This window comes from Tuber melanosporum (assembly GCF_000151645.1).
Source record: "Tuber melanosporum whole genome shotgun sequence assembly, scaffold_69, strain Mel28".
In the NCBI taxonomy this organism is placed as follows: Eukaryota; Fungi; Ascomycota; class Pezizomycetes; order Pezizales; family Tuberaceae; genus Tuber; species Tuber melanosporum.
Window position 1 is genome coordinate 235,546 of NW_003299116.1, and position 14,933 is coordinate 250,478.

General features: G+C 43.1%; 1 protein-coding gene; it reads right to left on the bottom strand.

Moving 5' to 3' along the window:
- Positions 1 to 6,057: 6,057 nt before the first annotated feature.
- On the bottom strand, positions 6,058 to 9,170 carry GSTUM_00010299001 (uncharacterized protein). XM_002841200.2 has 2 exons: positions 8,487 to 9,170; positions 6,058 to 8,414 (listed from the first exon to the last, which is right to left on the bottom strand). Exon 2 carries the CDS (start codon positions 8,389 to 8,391, stop codon positions 6,778 to 6,780), a length of 1,614 nt encoding a protein of 537 aa, XP_002841246.1. The 5' UTR covers positions 8,392 to 8,414; positions 8,487 to 9,170; the 3' UTR covers positions 6,058 to 6,777.
- Between the last annotated feature and the right edge of the window lie 5,763 nt (positions 9,171 to 14,933).

Genomic DNA, 14,933 nt, shown 5'->3' on the forward strand with positions numbered 1-14,933 from the left:
GCTTTAGACATCATTAAGTTACAGAAAAGAGACATTAAAATACAATATTGTCTTCACGATTCAATTCTACTTTACCTATTTTACTTCACTCTTAGTAGTAATAAATGAAAGGAGTAAAGTCTGAGCCTTCCTTGACAATCTCTATCTACAGAAATGAATTTTAATTGGCCTAGACAACTCTCCAGTTTATCAGGTTGTTCCCTCCTAACAGAAACAATTACTATAGATTTCATCACAGACCTTACTTTGTCTGAAGGATATGACAGTATCCTGATCATGGTAGATTGCCTGACAAAGATGAGTTATTTCATTCTATTCGAAACGAATATGGATACATGAAACTGTATTTGGACATTCCTCCAAGTGGTCTTCCAAATGTACAGTCTTTCAAAAAATATCATTCCAAATAGAGGAACACTATTTACATCCAGACTATGAAAAAAAGTACCTGGAGAAATGGGGGTACTGAATTGGCTCAGTACTGCATTTTACTAGCAGATCAACAGATAAGTAGAACCGGTAAATGCAATACTCAAACCATACCTACAAGTCTACATTAATTGTCATCAAGATTATTGGCATAAGCTCTTATCAATAGCTGACTTTGCATTCAATAACAGGAAACAAGAAATGATAGGCATTACATTATTCATTACTAATTACAGATATTATCCAGAAAGTCTGTCAACAAATCATACAATTAGTAGTATAATAGTGGATAAAACCAATATGGAAAAACTACAGGAAATGTTACGATAAGAAATAAGTCCAGTACAGCAATGGCAGAAAGAACAATACAATAAATACAAGAGGCCTGATCTGAACATAGAGCAAGGAGATATGGTGTGATTGCTACTACTCAATATTCATATGATGTGGCTATCGAAGAAATTCAATTATGAGAAAAGAAGACCATTCTGGATATTGGAAAAGTTAAGTGACCGTGCGTATAAGCTCAGTCTTCCTCCCTTAAAGCAAATATCTGATCAAACTCGATAGAGCATCACAATATGAACTCCAGGAAATAATTGATTCCTGCTTCTACTGTGATAACCTCGGATACCAAGCCAAGTGGACAGGTTTTGAGTCTGAGCACAATATGACTTGGTACTTTACTGTCAACTTTGAAAATGTACAGGATGCCATCTCAACCATCTACTAGCAATACACAGAGAAGCCTATTCCAAGTAACGATCACGTTCTATAATAAGAGCAAGAGAAAAGAACCCACATCCCTGTAGCCACTCAAGGGCCAGGATAATTGCCCTGAACATATCCAAGCAACCAGCCCCAAACACTCATTCATAGGACCAACAGATAAGGAAATCAAAGAACAAGAAGAGAAAGCGAAGTACAATGCCATGAGCCAGACAGTATGATATGACGACGGATGTTCCACATACTATAGGAATAAAGAAGGCTTATGATAGTTCACCAGAGAATAGTGAAAGCATAGTTTGTACCTGGACCATGGCTTAAAGTAATGGAAATAGTACTTCAACAATATGTGCAAGATGTACAGGGCATAGAAAATATCTGAAGGCTACTACCTACAGAAGGACAGAACAAAGAAAGAGAGGCAAGTAAAATAGGCCTGCAAAAGGTGTAGGACCTTGAAAATGAGGACCATGGAGGAGAGAGCCTAAAACTCTTTAAGGGAAATAGAGCTAGACATCAGAAGCCTATATAGGCATGTCAGAGAACAGCAGATATAACTAGGCCGAGACAAGGCCAGAATTTGGGTAAACAAAAAAACAATTGCAGATTTGAGACAAATAAACGACAATCAGCAATACACAATCAAAATGGAGAGCCTCACCCTGGAATCAGTAAGCATAAGATGGAGGTCTATAGACTACAAGTTCAATAGACTTAGGAGTTCCACGTGTGTAGCAGGACAAATTTATTGAAGCTTGGACAAAAGGTCTGATGGAACTCAGGCTTAGGGAGAGAGGAGCTAATATCCTGAACATGACTTAGCAAGGAAAGGGTTTTCATATGACTCATGATTTTGAGTGATAGGTATGTTACTGTTTTGCACATATGACCTATTTGAGTCATATGACTTATTATGTTATGATTTGGTATGTTTCGCACATGACTCAATTATAAGTCATGGGACTTGTGCCTAGTAAGTATGCCTTGCAAGTATGCCTTACTCATATGAATTATATTTCACACATAACCATGCTAATAAGGTCTTAGGATTTCAGTGTGTGACCACTTTGGGTCACATGATCTGGAGTGGGAAGACTACTATATAAGAAGACTGGTATGGCCAAGGAGGATAGGCTATTTATACTTTATTCTAAGTACTTTCCTTGTCCTTGCTTTCACTCTGCCTCAGTAGTGAGCTTCTGCGCCTGTAATAGTTCTTTTTGCCTGGCAGTTATCTGGATTTGCTCAGTATCTAGACATTGGGGATTGTCCTATGGTTGAGGACTTGTCTACTTATTTGCTTCTCGTTTCATCGCTCACTAGTTATCTCCCGATACAGGCACTTTGATCTATTCATCACTGTCGCTTTCATGCTCCTTTCGGTAAAATGTCTACAGCTTCCTGTCTATCATCTACTTGCACATTTCGCATTCGATTAGGGGAATTGAACTTTGTATTTAGGGTGATCACCCATGTCATTCTTTAGACCAGATCATATTTCTTTTTGGATTTTAATGGAGTTCTTAGTTCTCACAATGCAAAATGCCCATAGGTATACTTGATGACCATCCCGTGTTTCAACTCATCATACTGGCAGTATTATTCCTCAAGTGACAGGACGGTATCCACCCTGCCCCTCCTCATTACTACGTCTTTTTATGGTCAGAATCCTACAATGTTGTTTATTACCTTCCCTGGGAGTTCTTGTTCTTGCATCTTTGCAGTGGTTTGGTCTGGTATCTCCTCCTTGCTTCGGTAAAGATGACTTTGATCTGGAAAGATCTTACCCTCTAGACAGCTTTTCTTTATTGCCTAGGATGGTGTAGGATGATTAGCTACCAGACACTCGCATTGTCTGTGCTTCACTGTGGTTCAGTTGTGGATTGTATTTGGCAACTATACTTCTTACAGGTGGGACCTGCATTCAATTTGTCTGCTCCTGTTCATTCGTCCTTCCCCTTCCTATTGTATCAGTTGGAGGTACCTCTTGCCGATTATTTGGTCTACAGTTCTGACGGACATGTGGAGCCATCTTCGGATGGTCTTGCCTGTCTCTTTCCCAGCTTGGTCAGTCCTCTGTTTGGCCGGATTGGTTGGTGTGGCTTGTGCCTGTGCTTTCAGATATTAGTGCGGCCTCTCTTGTAGCTCCTGATCTTGGCTGAGGGCCCCCTCCGTTATGTGGTGTCGAGGCTGGGACTCTGTCAGGTGTGGCCAAGACCAGTAGCTGACCGGTCAGGTCAGCTATCCACTCTCTTGTACCTGTCGAATTGTTGCTCTGTCTGAGAGGCTGAGCGGTCTGGATGGGTCCTGTGGCATCTAGTGTACGGGGCTTGGAGGTGCTGATTGTGGGGGAAGAGGCACCCTGTAAGCACTAGTCGGGCCTGTGTCAGGTTGGACGAAGTCCAATTAAGTATTTCCAGTCTACTGGGACTATTGAGGTGAAGCTGCTGAGTGTTGTGAGAGTGGGTTGCAACCACCTGGTTGGACTTGTTTGCATCTTGTGTGCTGGATTTTGTGGGATTTGTTTAGTTTCTTTGATTTGGTTACGGGTATGGCGGGAGGGGGTAAGGTACCACAAGTATAAGATAGGCTCTACTGACCATCTCAGTCTGTCACTACCTCTATGTATTTCATTTGTTTATTTTTGTTTGGTTTATGGGCAATGGGTACATGTCCTCCTCAGTAGTATGCTCTTCTGAGACAACTGGCAAAGTGGGTTCATAGGGTTGACTGCCTGTCATGCAGGCATGAGAGGCGGACATATTGGTTACCTCTTCTCCACCATGGTGCCACCTGCGGAAATAAAATTGTTTGTTGGTTTTCTATTATAGAGGAGGTTTCACGGGTCAGTATTTAGATTGGGTGGTAGTTTTTTTATATTTGTTTGACGAGGAACCTGATTGGGTTGGTCTTTTGTTCAACTTCAGCTATGCTTAGTACTTGTTGGCTTCATACCAGATGGGCTACAGACTTGGACTGGGATGGGTGCTGGGTAGTTGTATAGTCTTGTAATTAGTTCTCGTACAGGCATGACTGGGAAATGGCAGGTACATAACCCTAGCCATAGTTAGCTTAGGTTAAGTGGTATACTGGTTAGCAGTATCCCTGTACTGGTAGGGATTCCTTGTATGCTAGTATTGGTGGTGCAAGTTTTAATAAAATTAGATTGACTTCTAGGTACTTTTCATAGTTATTCCTTTAATGAATATAAAACACCATTACGCTTTTTACCATTATCATGATCTTCATTACTATTATAAAGAGAATACTCTATACGAGGTAAAGTTCGAGAAAGCTTACAATAGGTATTACTGATAGACGACCAAGATCTTGCACTATCCGTAATATAGGCATAGGCCTCTTGCTATATTATAATAAAGAAGAAGAAGACAAAGAAGAGAAGTATCATTCCCCATTGCCAAGAACTAACTATCTGAAGAGAGATCGTTACTGTACTGTCCAGAAGTCTACCAACCTAAAGCAGCAGTGGGTATTTTGGACCTGACAGGAGAAGTAGCTTACTGATTGTATTAAGCTACAGGGGAAGGAGAATGATATTGAGCTGATAGTATAGAATTGTTTCTGGGGGGAGGGGCACTGGGGACCATTGGTTCCACTCCTAGACAGTAGGGTTAATCACTTCATCTTTATCAATCCTTTATCAGAAACTCTACCACCAGTACTACAAGACATCACTGATAACATTGGAGACCCTGTATTCATGTAAGAAAATTCAAGTATTCATACAGCCAATGACACTTAAATAATTTGATGAAAACAATATTGATCTTGAATATTATGCTCCCCCTTTTCCTGGCCTTAACTCTATTAAACATGCTTGGGTTGAGCTCAAGTGCTACTTCTACCAAGAGTATCCTAACATCCTAGATACTCCCAGTAGCCCTGACAGGATTTGTGCATGTATTACTAATGTCGTCCCTCTTGTATGGGAGACCATCCCTGATAGCATCTTTAAGAAGCTCTAGCCATCTATGCTTTCACGAGTGGCAGCGGTAATTAATGCAAAGGGCTTGTAACTTGTTTGTAATGTGCTAATCACATGATTAGTAATAGGTACAATAGTTGGCAGGTGGCCTGCTCTACCAGAGAGTAGGCGAGAGCTGAGAACTAAAGAAGGCTTCAAAGGTATACAGGGAAAACTTAAAGAGTAACCATTCAATCAAGTTTATTGAAATACTGTCTGTCAAAATCCGCCTTTTCCATCATGGTGCCAGATAGTCTTTTAAATACACAAATCTGGTCATGTCTAGTATGAACAAAACTAATCAAAGGTATGAAGCGATACACTTTGGTAAAACCACTTAAGTATTAAAATGATACCTAAAACAAATCATAAAACAAAACCAAGCATCAAAGCAATACTTAAAACAAAACATAAATCAAAAACATGTATCAAATGATACTTAAAACAAACCAAGTATCAAAGCAATACTTAAAACAAAACATAAAACAAAACCAATAACCTAATACCTGTACCTGTTACAGGGCTGGTATACTTGTTACTAGCTATATAGATAGACTCTGGTTCTGGCTACCTTTCTCATATTAATTTTTAATATTTAATTTGTAATATATAGTTAAATTTAATATTTAATTTGTAATATATAGTTAAATTTCATTTGATCTTTCTCAATGGGTGGGCACGGACATTGTGTCAGATTGCGCCATCACCAAGACTTTTGTCTAGTGTCTGTATCATACTGCATGCTAAAAAAAAAAATTTGAAAAAAAAAAAACTCTTGATATAATGTTATGATACCTGCATAATTACCTGAAGAATATCTACTACATACAACCCGTGTAAACAAGCCAGGAAAAGAAAACACTCCCACATTTAATAATCAAACAGATAAACACTACCCATCGCAATTCCACTAATTCTTTAAGAGCAAATATATTTACTAACACTGCTAATGTAAATATGAAGATAGTGAAAGCGATTTCACGTATAATGCAAGTTTATATATGTATGAATGCCAACCCCTCTCGCTTCTTTGTAATATAGAGAAGGGGCGGGTGTATGAACAGATGAGGATAAAGGAGGAACTTTTAGAATAAATAATGGAGAAACAAGGATTGAGGTAAAAAAGGAAAACAAAAAATTGAGCTGTGATAGAAGGATAGAATATCGGGCGAGGAATTATGCCCACCTTTAGCAATAATGCGTGAATGCCTCCACAACTCCGGGACACTTGTCAATTGGGGGGTACCCCTCCAAGTCTTTCAAAACTCGTAATTCAAGAATTTGCGTGTAGATCGGCGCGTGCGTGCATCCTGTCTCTTTTGTACATATCCGATTGCCACTTCGGTGGTTTGAAATTGTTATCTTCCCTTTTCCGCCACCTTTCCTTTTCTTCCATCTTTCACCTTCCATCCTTCTGGCTTTATGATCTGCCAAATTCTTGCAATACCAATAAAATGAAACAAATAAAAAAGCAAAAATAAGCATCGTGAAAGGACACTCTAGGGAAAATCGAAACGAAAACCAGACAGAATATAGAAAAAACCAAAGGTGCGCAGTAAAACCCGCCAAAAACAGCATGAGAGAAAAAGATTATATCCAAAATCGCCGCTTATCCAATTCCACTACAGCCGTCCTTATGTAACTATCTCCCGTCGCAAAACAAATACCCCCACTTCAATCCCCCTCTCCTTAACGCGTCTATCACTTGGCACACTACTAATTTCATAGTCGCCCACAACGCCTCCAACTCCAAAAGTTCCGGGCCCCGCAAGAGCACTGGCCACAACTGCTTCACTCATCCCCCTTGATGAAGGCCGTACGGCAGGGGCCCTTACACCGTCGAGAACTTCTCTCGCCAGGTCACCAGGGGCACCATATCCAAATGAATATTTTGACTGCGGAGACGATGGCCCTGTCGGCGAAGACGGCGTTGAGGAGGCTGTCGTGACCTTTATTGCCAAGGAAGGAAAACTTCCAAGCTTCGGAGATGACATTGACGCAGATTTGGCGTGGTGTGATCCATGAGGGCCTGAAGCATTTGGCGATACAGGAGTCTGGCCTTCTGCAGGTGGTTGCAGGCTAGAAAAGTGCCGCTTCACTGCCTCTCTGATTCTCAGCTGCTCTTGCTGAGACCACCACTCCCGCCAACTGTTGTCGTTCAACTGAATCATAGCCTTCTGTGAGTGCACCAATCGCACACGAGTTTTCGGATAGCTCGAATCAAGTTGTAATCTCGAGGCCTGAGAACCTGAACCACTCTTGCCCCACATCGAATTATCATTGATAGCATGAGAAAACCTCGTACAAAAGTTATCCAATTTCCATCGTAGTCCTTCGAATTCATTCATTTTTTCGATGGCAGCCATATTCCGGATACCCCACAAAAGATCTTCCCGTAGCATATAGAGAACCATTAATTTCCTCAAAAGTGGATCCAATACTGGACCCAAATATTGCTTGTCAAAGTGTTTGGCGCCAGTTTTTGTGGGATAAATAAATAATAAGCTTCCTCCACGCGGGGAAAGCTCGTGCAATCGGTCAAGAATCACGGATGATTGGGTAGAGAACATACTAATATCCTCAGCATTTGAAGTCGGTGGGATATATCGCTCTAGGAGTGTCATGTGAAGGCTGAATGGCGGTAATATGGGATTCGGCGGTGGGATCGTATGCGTGCGATGGAAGGACATGCTAGGAGCTGTAGGAACATTCTCGGGTGCGACAACAATACTATTAAAAACAGTAGGTGCAAAGTAACCTCCTCCTCCATCCGCGCACCCCCCGGGAGAAGTGTCAAATCCTCCACCGAAAAAGCCACCAGGACTGCCTACGCACCCGTTGGCTGGGGGAGTCGAAGGAAGCCTGTTGAGTGAGATACCAGGTGATATAGCATGGGAGACATGAATATAAACCCTTTTTGTTCCGTCGCTGGAACAACGTCTTTGAATATTTCTTGTAAGCGTGTGCAGTGCGGTTGTTATCCCATCATCCGCCCCGATCAGCCCATTGGGAGTTGAAGATCCGCTGTCAGCCTGTGCTCGAGAATGGCACCTTGCAGTGATAGCTGGCGAGAATTGCTGGCCAGCTGCCGCAGCAACGGCGGGCGCAGCAGCGGCAGATGCTGGAAGCCTATCAGGATTTGAGCCTAGATTACTGGGGATGGGAGTTGGGGTTGCAGAATATGCAGAAGCTGTAGGTAAAGGGCAGGGAAGGGTGTAAGATAACATTCGAACGGCCTCTGTAGTCATTTGCACGGAAAGAGCACAGTCGACTATCCCAGGAACATTTGTCCTCCTCTATTAGCCACGGCAAAGCAAGTTAGGCTATTGAAGAAAGTACTAACAAAGCGAGGTCATAGCGTCCTTTAACCACCCTTCTTCAACAATATCCTCATGGCTTGTGCTCTCAGTATCACTGCTATCCTCGGATTTGTCCACAGAGGTATCCCCTTTCTCATCTATGGCTTCCCGCCTGGTTTCGGCTGTCCCGGCAGACTCTCCGGATGTCATTCGAGCTGTTCTCTCAGTCTCCTCCGGGCTTTTTAATACCTCTATTCGCCTTCCGGCTGGAGTTTTTCCTGGTAGGGCTGGCTTTGGATCCTCATTATCACAAACCGCGGCACAGACGGGATCCTTCGCTGGAGCAGTCGGAATGACCGAGACCAGTAACTCGGACATCTCTTCTCCCCTCCACTCGAGAATCCCATTATCATCGGGTGGTGTAAGAGGAGCCAATCCACCTGGAGCAAGATGCGGGTTCGCAGCTAGTAGTGCCGCTGTAGCGCCACCCGCCCCAACGACCTCATGGTTCGGCCCCATACCACCCCTAAAATCGATATGCCCAGCTCTTTTCCCTTCTCTACCAATTCCGGCACAAATAACTGGCATATTATTTACACTTGTATCGGGAGTGGTGGGGAAAGCAATTCCAAGTAATGATGGTCTCGGGCGGTGATTTTCTTGAGTAATTATGAACACTCCTTCGCTCTCAGCTCTCTCACCCCGCTGTGTGCCTGGAAGGGCATGTCCATAATCATCAGCCAGATGAGGGGGCGGTGGAAGTTTCAGCTTCAACGGTGACTTTGGTGAAGCCCGGGAAGGGCTCCTTTTGGTCCTCGGGGCGGTATGAGTTGGGTCCGACCTGCTATGGGGTAATGGGGGATGAGACAGAACAGATGATCTGGCTTTAGCACCTGTGATTTCCCCAGAGGTTTGTGCTCCACTATCCAGAATAGCTGGGCTTGTCTGGGGCTGCTCCTTAAAATGAAGGCCCCACGGAAACCCTGAATAGGGCCGCTCCAGTATAGACCCGGGTGTCCGAGGGCTATCGTCCTCAATCGTCTCAGCACTATTCACCCAAGGAATGGGGCTGGGTGAAGCAGACGTTGCGCTGGTAGACCCAAATGCAACAGCAGAAGTTACTGCGGGTGGGCTTGAAGCAGCCGCTCTACCGGCCAGGAGCGGAATACACGGATAAGACGAGGATGTAGTTAGTTTTGAACACCGAGAGGGCGATCTAGATCTCAGCCCCTGGCCGGAGGATGATTGTGGCCGGCTTCGGTGCGCTGAGTCGGTCATTTGGTTTTCAAAAGAGAAACCCAAATTCCTCCTCAAATGTAATAAAAATGGAGAATCCCTCAAGGGTTCGGGGGAACGATATCAACCTCCTTCGCTCAATCTACCCGCAAAAACTAATCGGTTAGTAGCACAGCCAGGGTAACAGCAAGGCTCGACCTAGGTAGCAATGCGTAAGTCAGACCTGAGGCCCCCCGATCCTTCCCCATTTCCCATGCGAATATCGAAGGGGAGGAGAGAGATGCCCTTACCCACAAAACTCAGATAACGGGGCTTCACAGATGAGAACTCGAAAGGTCAATTCTAGAAGGACTGTTAGTCTTGCGGATGTTCTCCCGTAAAGTGTATGGTAGGGTGAGTGATGAATGATACGATCTGAGTGAAATTCGCAAGAACAAGGCGAGCATGAGGAGAAGCCCCAACAACTAAGAGAATTCAAAAGTAGATTGAAACAGAGTGTTAATATCTTCGGAATGGAACACCTTGTCCAGCTGCATAAGTGTCCAGCGGGCCACACGGGAAGGAAACAGAACAGGCTGACAAGGAAAAGGGTAAAAAAAAAATCTTACCCCCCAAAACGGCCTCCACAATTCCGTATCTTCTGTGTTTATTTTTTCGGAGCGTCACAGATCAATCCTCGGGAAACAGTAGGGCTGAGACTCGGGTTCAATAGATATCTGTAGTTCACAGACCAAAGATGCCAGGGATGTGATATGAGGGCGCACCAAATCTCAAAGTCTATCTTGTCTCCTTCTTTTATTAAAGTCTCCCCTTGCCTCTCTCCACAATTGCCCTCTGGCCTACCCCCGGGTCCCCGCAGCTCAACCCCTAGGATTACTCTTCTTGGCTATCGTCGAGCCAGACTTCTCTCTCAATTCCACTATCCAAAACCAGTGAGCCACAAAATCCACCTCAGATGCGAACCCGTGAATTCTTCTGCGTTTGCTATCCGGGAAGAAGCCCTGCTCCGAGGAAGGCGTGAGGAAAAGAAAAAAAGAGCCAGTGGAAGCCCCTTTCCCTTTCTTTTCTTTCTTCTTTCCTCTCAATCCCGCCAACCTAGGCGGTTGGAATGCACGTTTGTGAATCCCTTCGTAGATGTGAGCGAGCACTAACAAAACGGAGAACGGGTCGGTTGGTTTACACACAAATTATTATTTTTAAGTGTGATCTGTAGGGAGGTGGGATGTGCCGAAGAGAAGACTATCCAGTCTGGGCAGTTCGGCAAATGGGTCGCAGATCGTTGGATCGTTGGTCGGCCCCCCGATAATTATTGCTTCCGTGTCCACCTTTCCTATGTTCTGCTAACCAGTCGCTCCACTGCGACCTGATCTCCCACGCTGTGTTGGCTATGAATTAAAGGATACCGTACTCCAATGAAAGGCTCGTAGCTAGGATTGGCTGGTCTGGCCGGATGCAAGGTCGAAAGTCTTGTTCTGTGAGCTCAACGTTGCTTCTGTTGCCTCTTGTTTGAAGGCAAGTCGCTCGGCCGGCTGGAGAAGGTGTTTGTTGCTGCTTGCTTGCTGCTGTTACCAGTAGAAGGTGTTTTGGTGGGATGGATATCTGTGCGCTGCGGATAAGAAAGGTATTGAGCGAGGAGGAAGAGCTTGGGAGCATGGGATGAACTAAACCCCACCAATCAGCTGCTGAGACCACACTGCAGAGACCCGCCAGGCAAAGAGGAGGGGAACAAAAGGGCTGGAACGGAGTTGACCTACCGTACGGTACCCGTATTACCCAGGTAACTGTGCCCTACTGGACGGGTGGGTGTATGAGGAATGCGCGTAGAGAGCGGGAAAAAAAAAAAGAAAGAAAGTCAAAGAGGGCAAAAGAGAAAGCCAACAGCAGAGGGCAAGAGGGGAGGAGCTCGGTTATACTGCGGATAGGCAGGGGGAAGGAGGATTCATTTTTTTTTCCCTTACAGTTCGATTTTTTTTGTCTTTCTTCCTTCCCACCAGAGAGCGCCTTCGATGGTTGTGTCTGATTGTCTGTCCCCGGGGGCCGGGCAGCGTACCGGTCTGAATTGACGGGGATACGATAAATGCGATAGGATATGATTGTACTGCGCGGGTACTCGAGGGGAGGGGGGAGGGGAAAGGAACCGATTGATGTGATGACAGACGCTACGGTATCGTACCTCTCAAGTGCTATCAACTTGCCCAGTTGCCTTCTGTAGAAGACAATGGAACAGGAGGCCAAAGGGAAGGAGGGGAGAAAAGGGAGGAGGGAGGAAGAGTAGGAGAGCCACAGAAAGCAATCAGCCAGCGTTTCAAGTGAAAGTACTGAGGGTGTGAGCACAAGTCTGTGGAACTTGGCCCATCCCTCGAAATTTCTATGTGTGTAACCTTTTTTTCCCCAGTTACTCGGCCAATCTACTCCCATTTTTGGTGAGTAAAAAAAAAGTCTGTTGAGCTCCCGCCTGGTGGCTAGAGCTATGTGTAGACAGAATCCCGTCCTCTGAGTGGTCGAGAGGCAACCGAGCCAACCAGTGGAGTTCGACAGGTAACTTTTGCCTTGATGTCCCTCTTACAGTGGTTGAGCACCGGTGGTGGTGGCGCTACTATTTGTTTTCGATTTTTCTTTGCTTCTCTTTCCCTTTCACTCTCTCGAATTCACGAGAGTTGCAGGCCAATAAATCAATAGGGGCCCTTTTTAATTCTTTGAGAAAGCGACGGAAGTCAATGGGTGGTGGAGATGGTGGAGTCGCCAGTTTCACTGCCCCCCCATTATCTGAGCGATTACCGTTGCCTACCGTGGAGTCTAATCGAGCATGGTACTTGTATCTATCTTCATTAGATATTCCCTCTTCCCTTGTGAGCACCGAATTTCCTGTATTTCCTCTTTCGCTCTGCGTATCACGAATGCCGCTCATCCGCTCGTTTGCTGCTCCTCCGCGGGGACGGAGCTGGTTCCCACAAGCGCGAAGTCGTTAGATTACTGGTAGATATCTTACTCGAGCACCGTGCTCGAGTATTTCTTGCGTACTCGCTTACCGCGGCCTAGCATCTACATTCTGGTAAACCGACATCTGGCGGATATGTAAAGAGCTAGAGAGGACGAACATCGATCATACAGATTCTGGCCGCATTACTATTGTTACCAACACCTGTACAAGATTCCTTGAGAATGGGAGGCCAGCTCCAGCCTGGGGGAGAATTTTTTGAAAAAGTGATGGAAAGATGAACAAGACCAGTTGGAAGCAATCTCAAAGAACTCTTGGATAGTACTGTACAGTAGTAACTTGGAGCCTGAGTAAGAAGGACTCAAGCAAAATTACAGTGAACAGTACTAACAGAACGCGAAGTATTGAGTGAGTATTTCAAATGCAGCCTTAACCAATAGTGAGTTATATATATATTATATAATTATATTATATAATTATATTATTATGTTATTTAATACTCAAATATGTACTATAAAGAGATCATAGAAACTATCTAAACTAAGATAAATGAAGTATCTAATCCAAATGAAAAAATTTGTATAGTACATGAAAGAGAAAAGTCAAGAAAACCTCTTAAACTATAGTACTAATATAGTATAGGTAAAAAAAAAAGAAAACTAGCACCAAAATATAATATATGAAGAGAGGTTTATAGAAGTAAGAGAAGAAAACAATATATAGATAATCTCTATTAAGTATTCAAGTTTAAAGAGTAGAAACATTGGATACTAGGAAATATAAGTCAGGTATTATATTATAATAATATTAAATCTATTGATAAATTATATTATACAAAAAGTTATATCGTAAAAATCTAATAGGATTAATCAGATAAAGCGAAATATACTATAGTAAACATCTGACCTTTACCAAAGTGCTTTATTAAATTTTATTAAAGGATTTTCATATTACTATTCAATAGTAACTAAGTCAATAAGAGTTTAAATAGGCTAGGATCTAATATCGTTAGTAAGTAGTAATTTTTCTAGGGAGTTTTAATTGCTTTTTTCATCTATAATACTTTAGTATTTTTTTACATATATTGTAGATAAACTTATATAATACTTACTATCTACGGTGCCTTATCAGAAGTGTTTGTGATCGTCTTACTAAGAAACGTCACCAAAAATACCACCTAGCCAAATGCCACCTCGCTGATCATGCAACCGTAAGATACCTGCCCCATACAATATCTACACCATGATACGGTGATCCTCTATTCAAATAATACTTTAATTTTAATTTTCTCTGAATTTCCAATCGTTAGCCAATCCGGATATAAATCAAAGTCAAAAAAGCGAAACCTAAAGACCACGCAAAATGAAATGACCAATGTGGAAAAAGGCATAATTCTCGGATTTTTCCACTGCCTTCAGAGCATTGCTCCGGTTGCTGAAATTATTGGTCGGCCATGGTCAATTATTAAAAGCTTCCTCACTCAAGCATGTGAGCATCTATTCTTAGATAATACTCCCCTTCCTGGTCGCATACCTATTCTCAGCCAGCGACAATGTCATACAATCATCTGGGCTGCCAAATATAACTGGAAAATGACTAACTCTGATTTCAGGGATAAATATGTGCAAGGCGGTTCTCTTTCTAGTTCTTGGTACCACTCTGAGCCTGAGTAATAGAACATGATTCTCTAACAAATTTATAGTAGATAGAGTACTCAGAGATGCCAATATCAAGAAATGGCTAGCCAAGTTAAGACATAAGCTCAAAGTTGTCTGTATATGTAATGATCCCTTCTCAGATAGTTAGTGCTTGGCAACGGGAAACGATACTTCTCTTCCTGTCCTCTTCTTTCTTTGTCTTACGATAGCTTGAGGCCGATAGTACAAGACCCTTGTCTTCTATCAGGAACGCCTATCGTAAGCTTTCTCTAACTCATCTTCGTAACGAGTGCTTCTTGGCGTAATGATAACGTTGTAATAAGGATAAAGATCGTAAAGGTGTTTTATATTGGTTAAAGTAATATGTAGGAAAAGTACTTAGAACAAAGCGTGAAGAACCTATCTTCCTCGGCCGCATCGGCCTCCTTATATAGTGTTCTTCCCGCCTTTAATCATGTTACCTAAAGTGGTCGCATGTGTAAAACCAAATCAAAACAAACAAGTCATGTGACCCAAGTGATTACATGTTCAAAACCCATGACCTTATAGCGAGGTCATGTGCGAAACTCATAAACCAATCATAACGCAATAAACAAGTCATATGACTTGACTGAGTCATATGCACGAAACCCATGACATCATAATGAGGTCATGTGCGA

Excerpts from the sequence above, each read along its gene's own strand:
- GSTUM_00010299001 (XM_002841200.2), bottom strand. The coding sequence starts at position 8,391 with ATGACTACAGAGGCCGTTCGAATGTTATCTTACACCCTTCCCTGCCCT.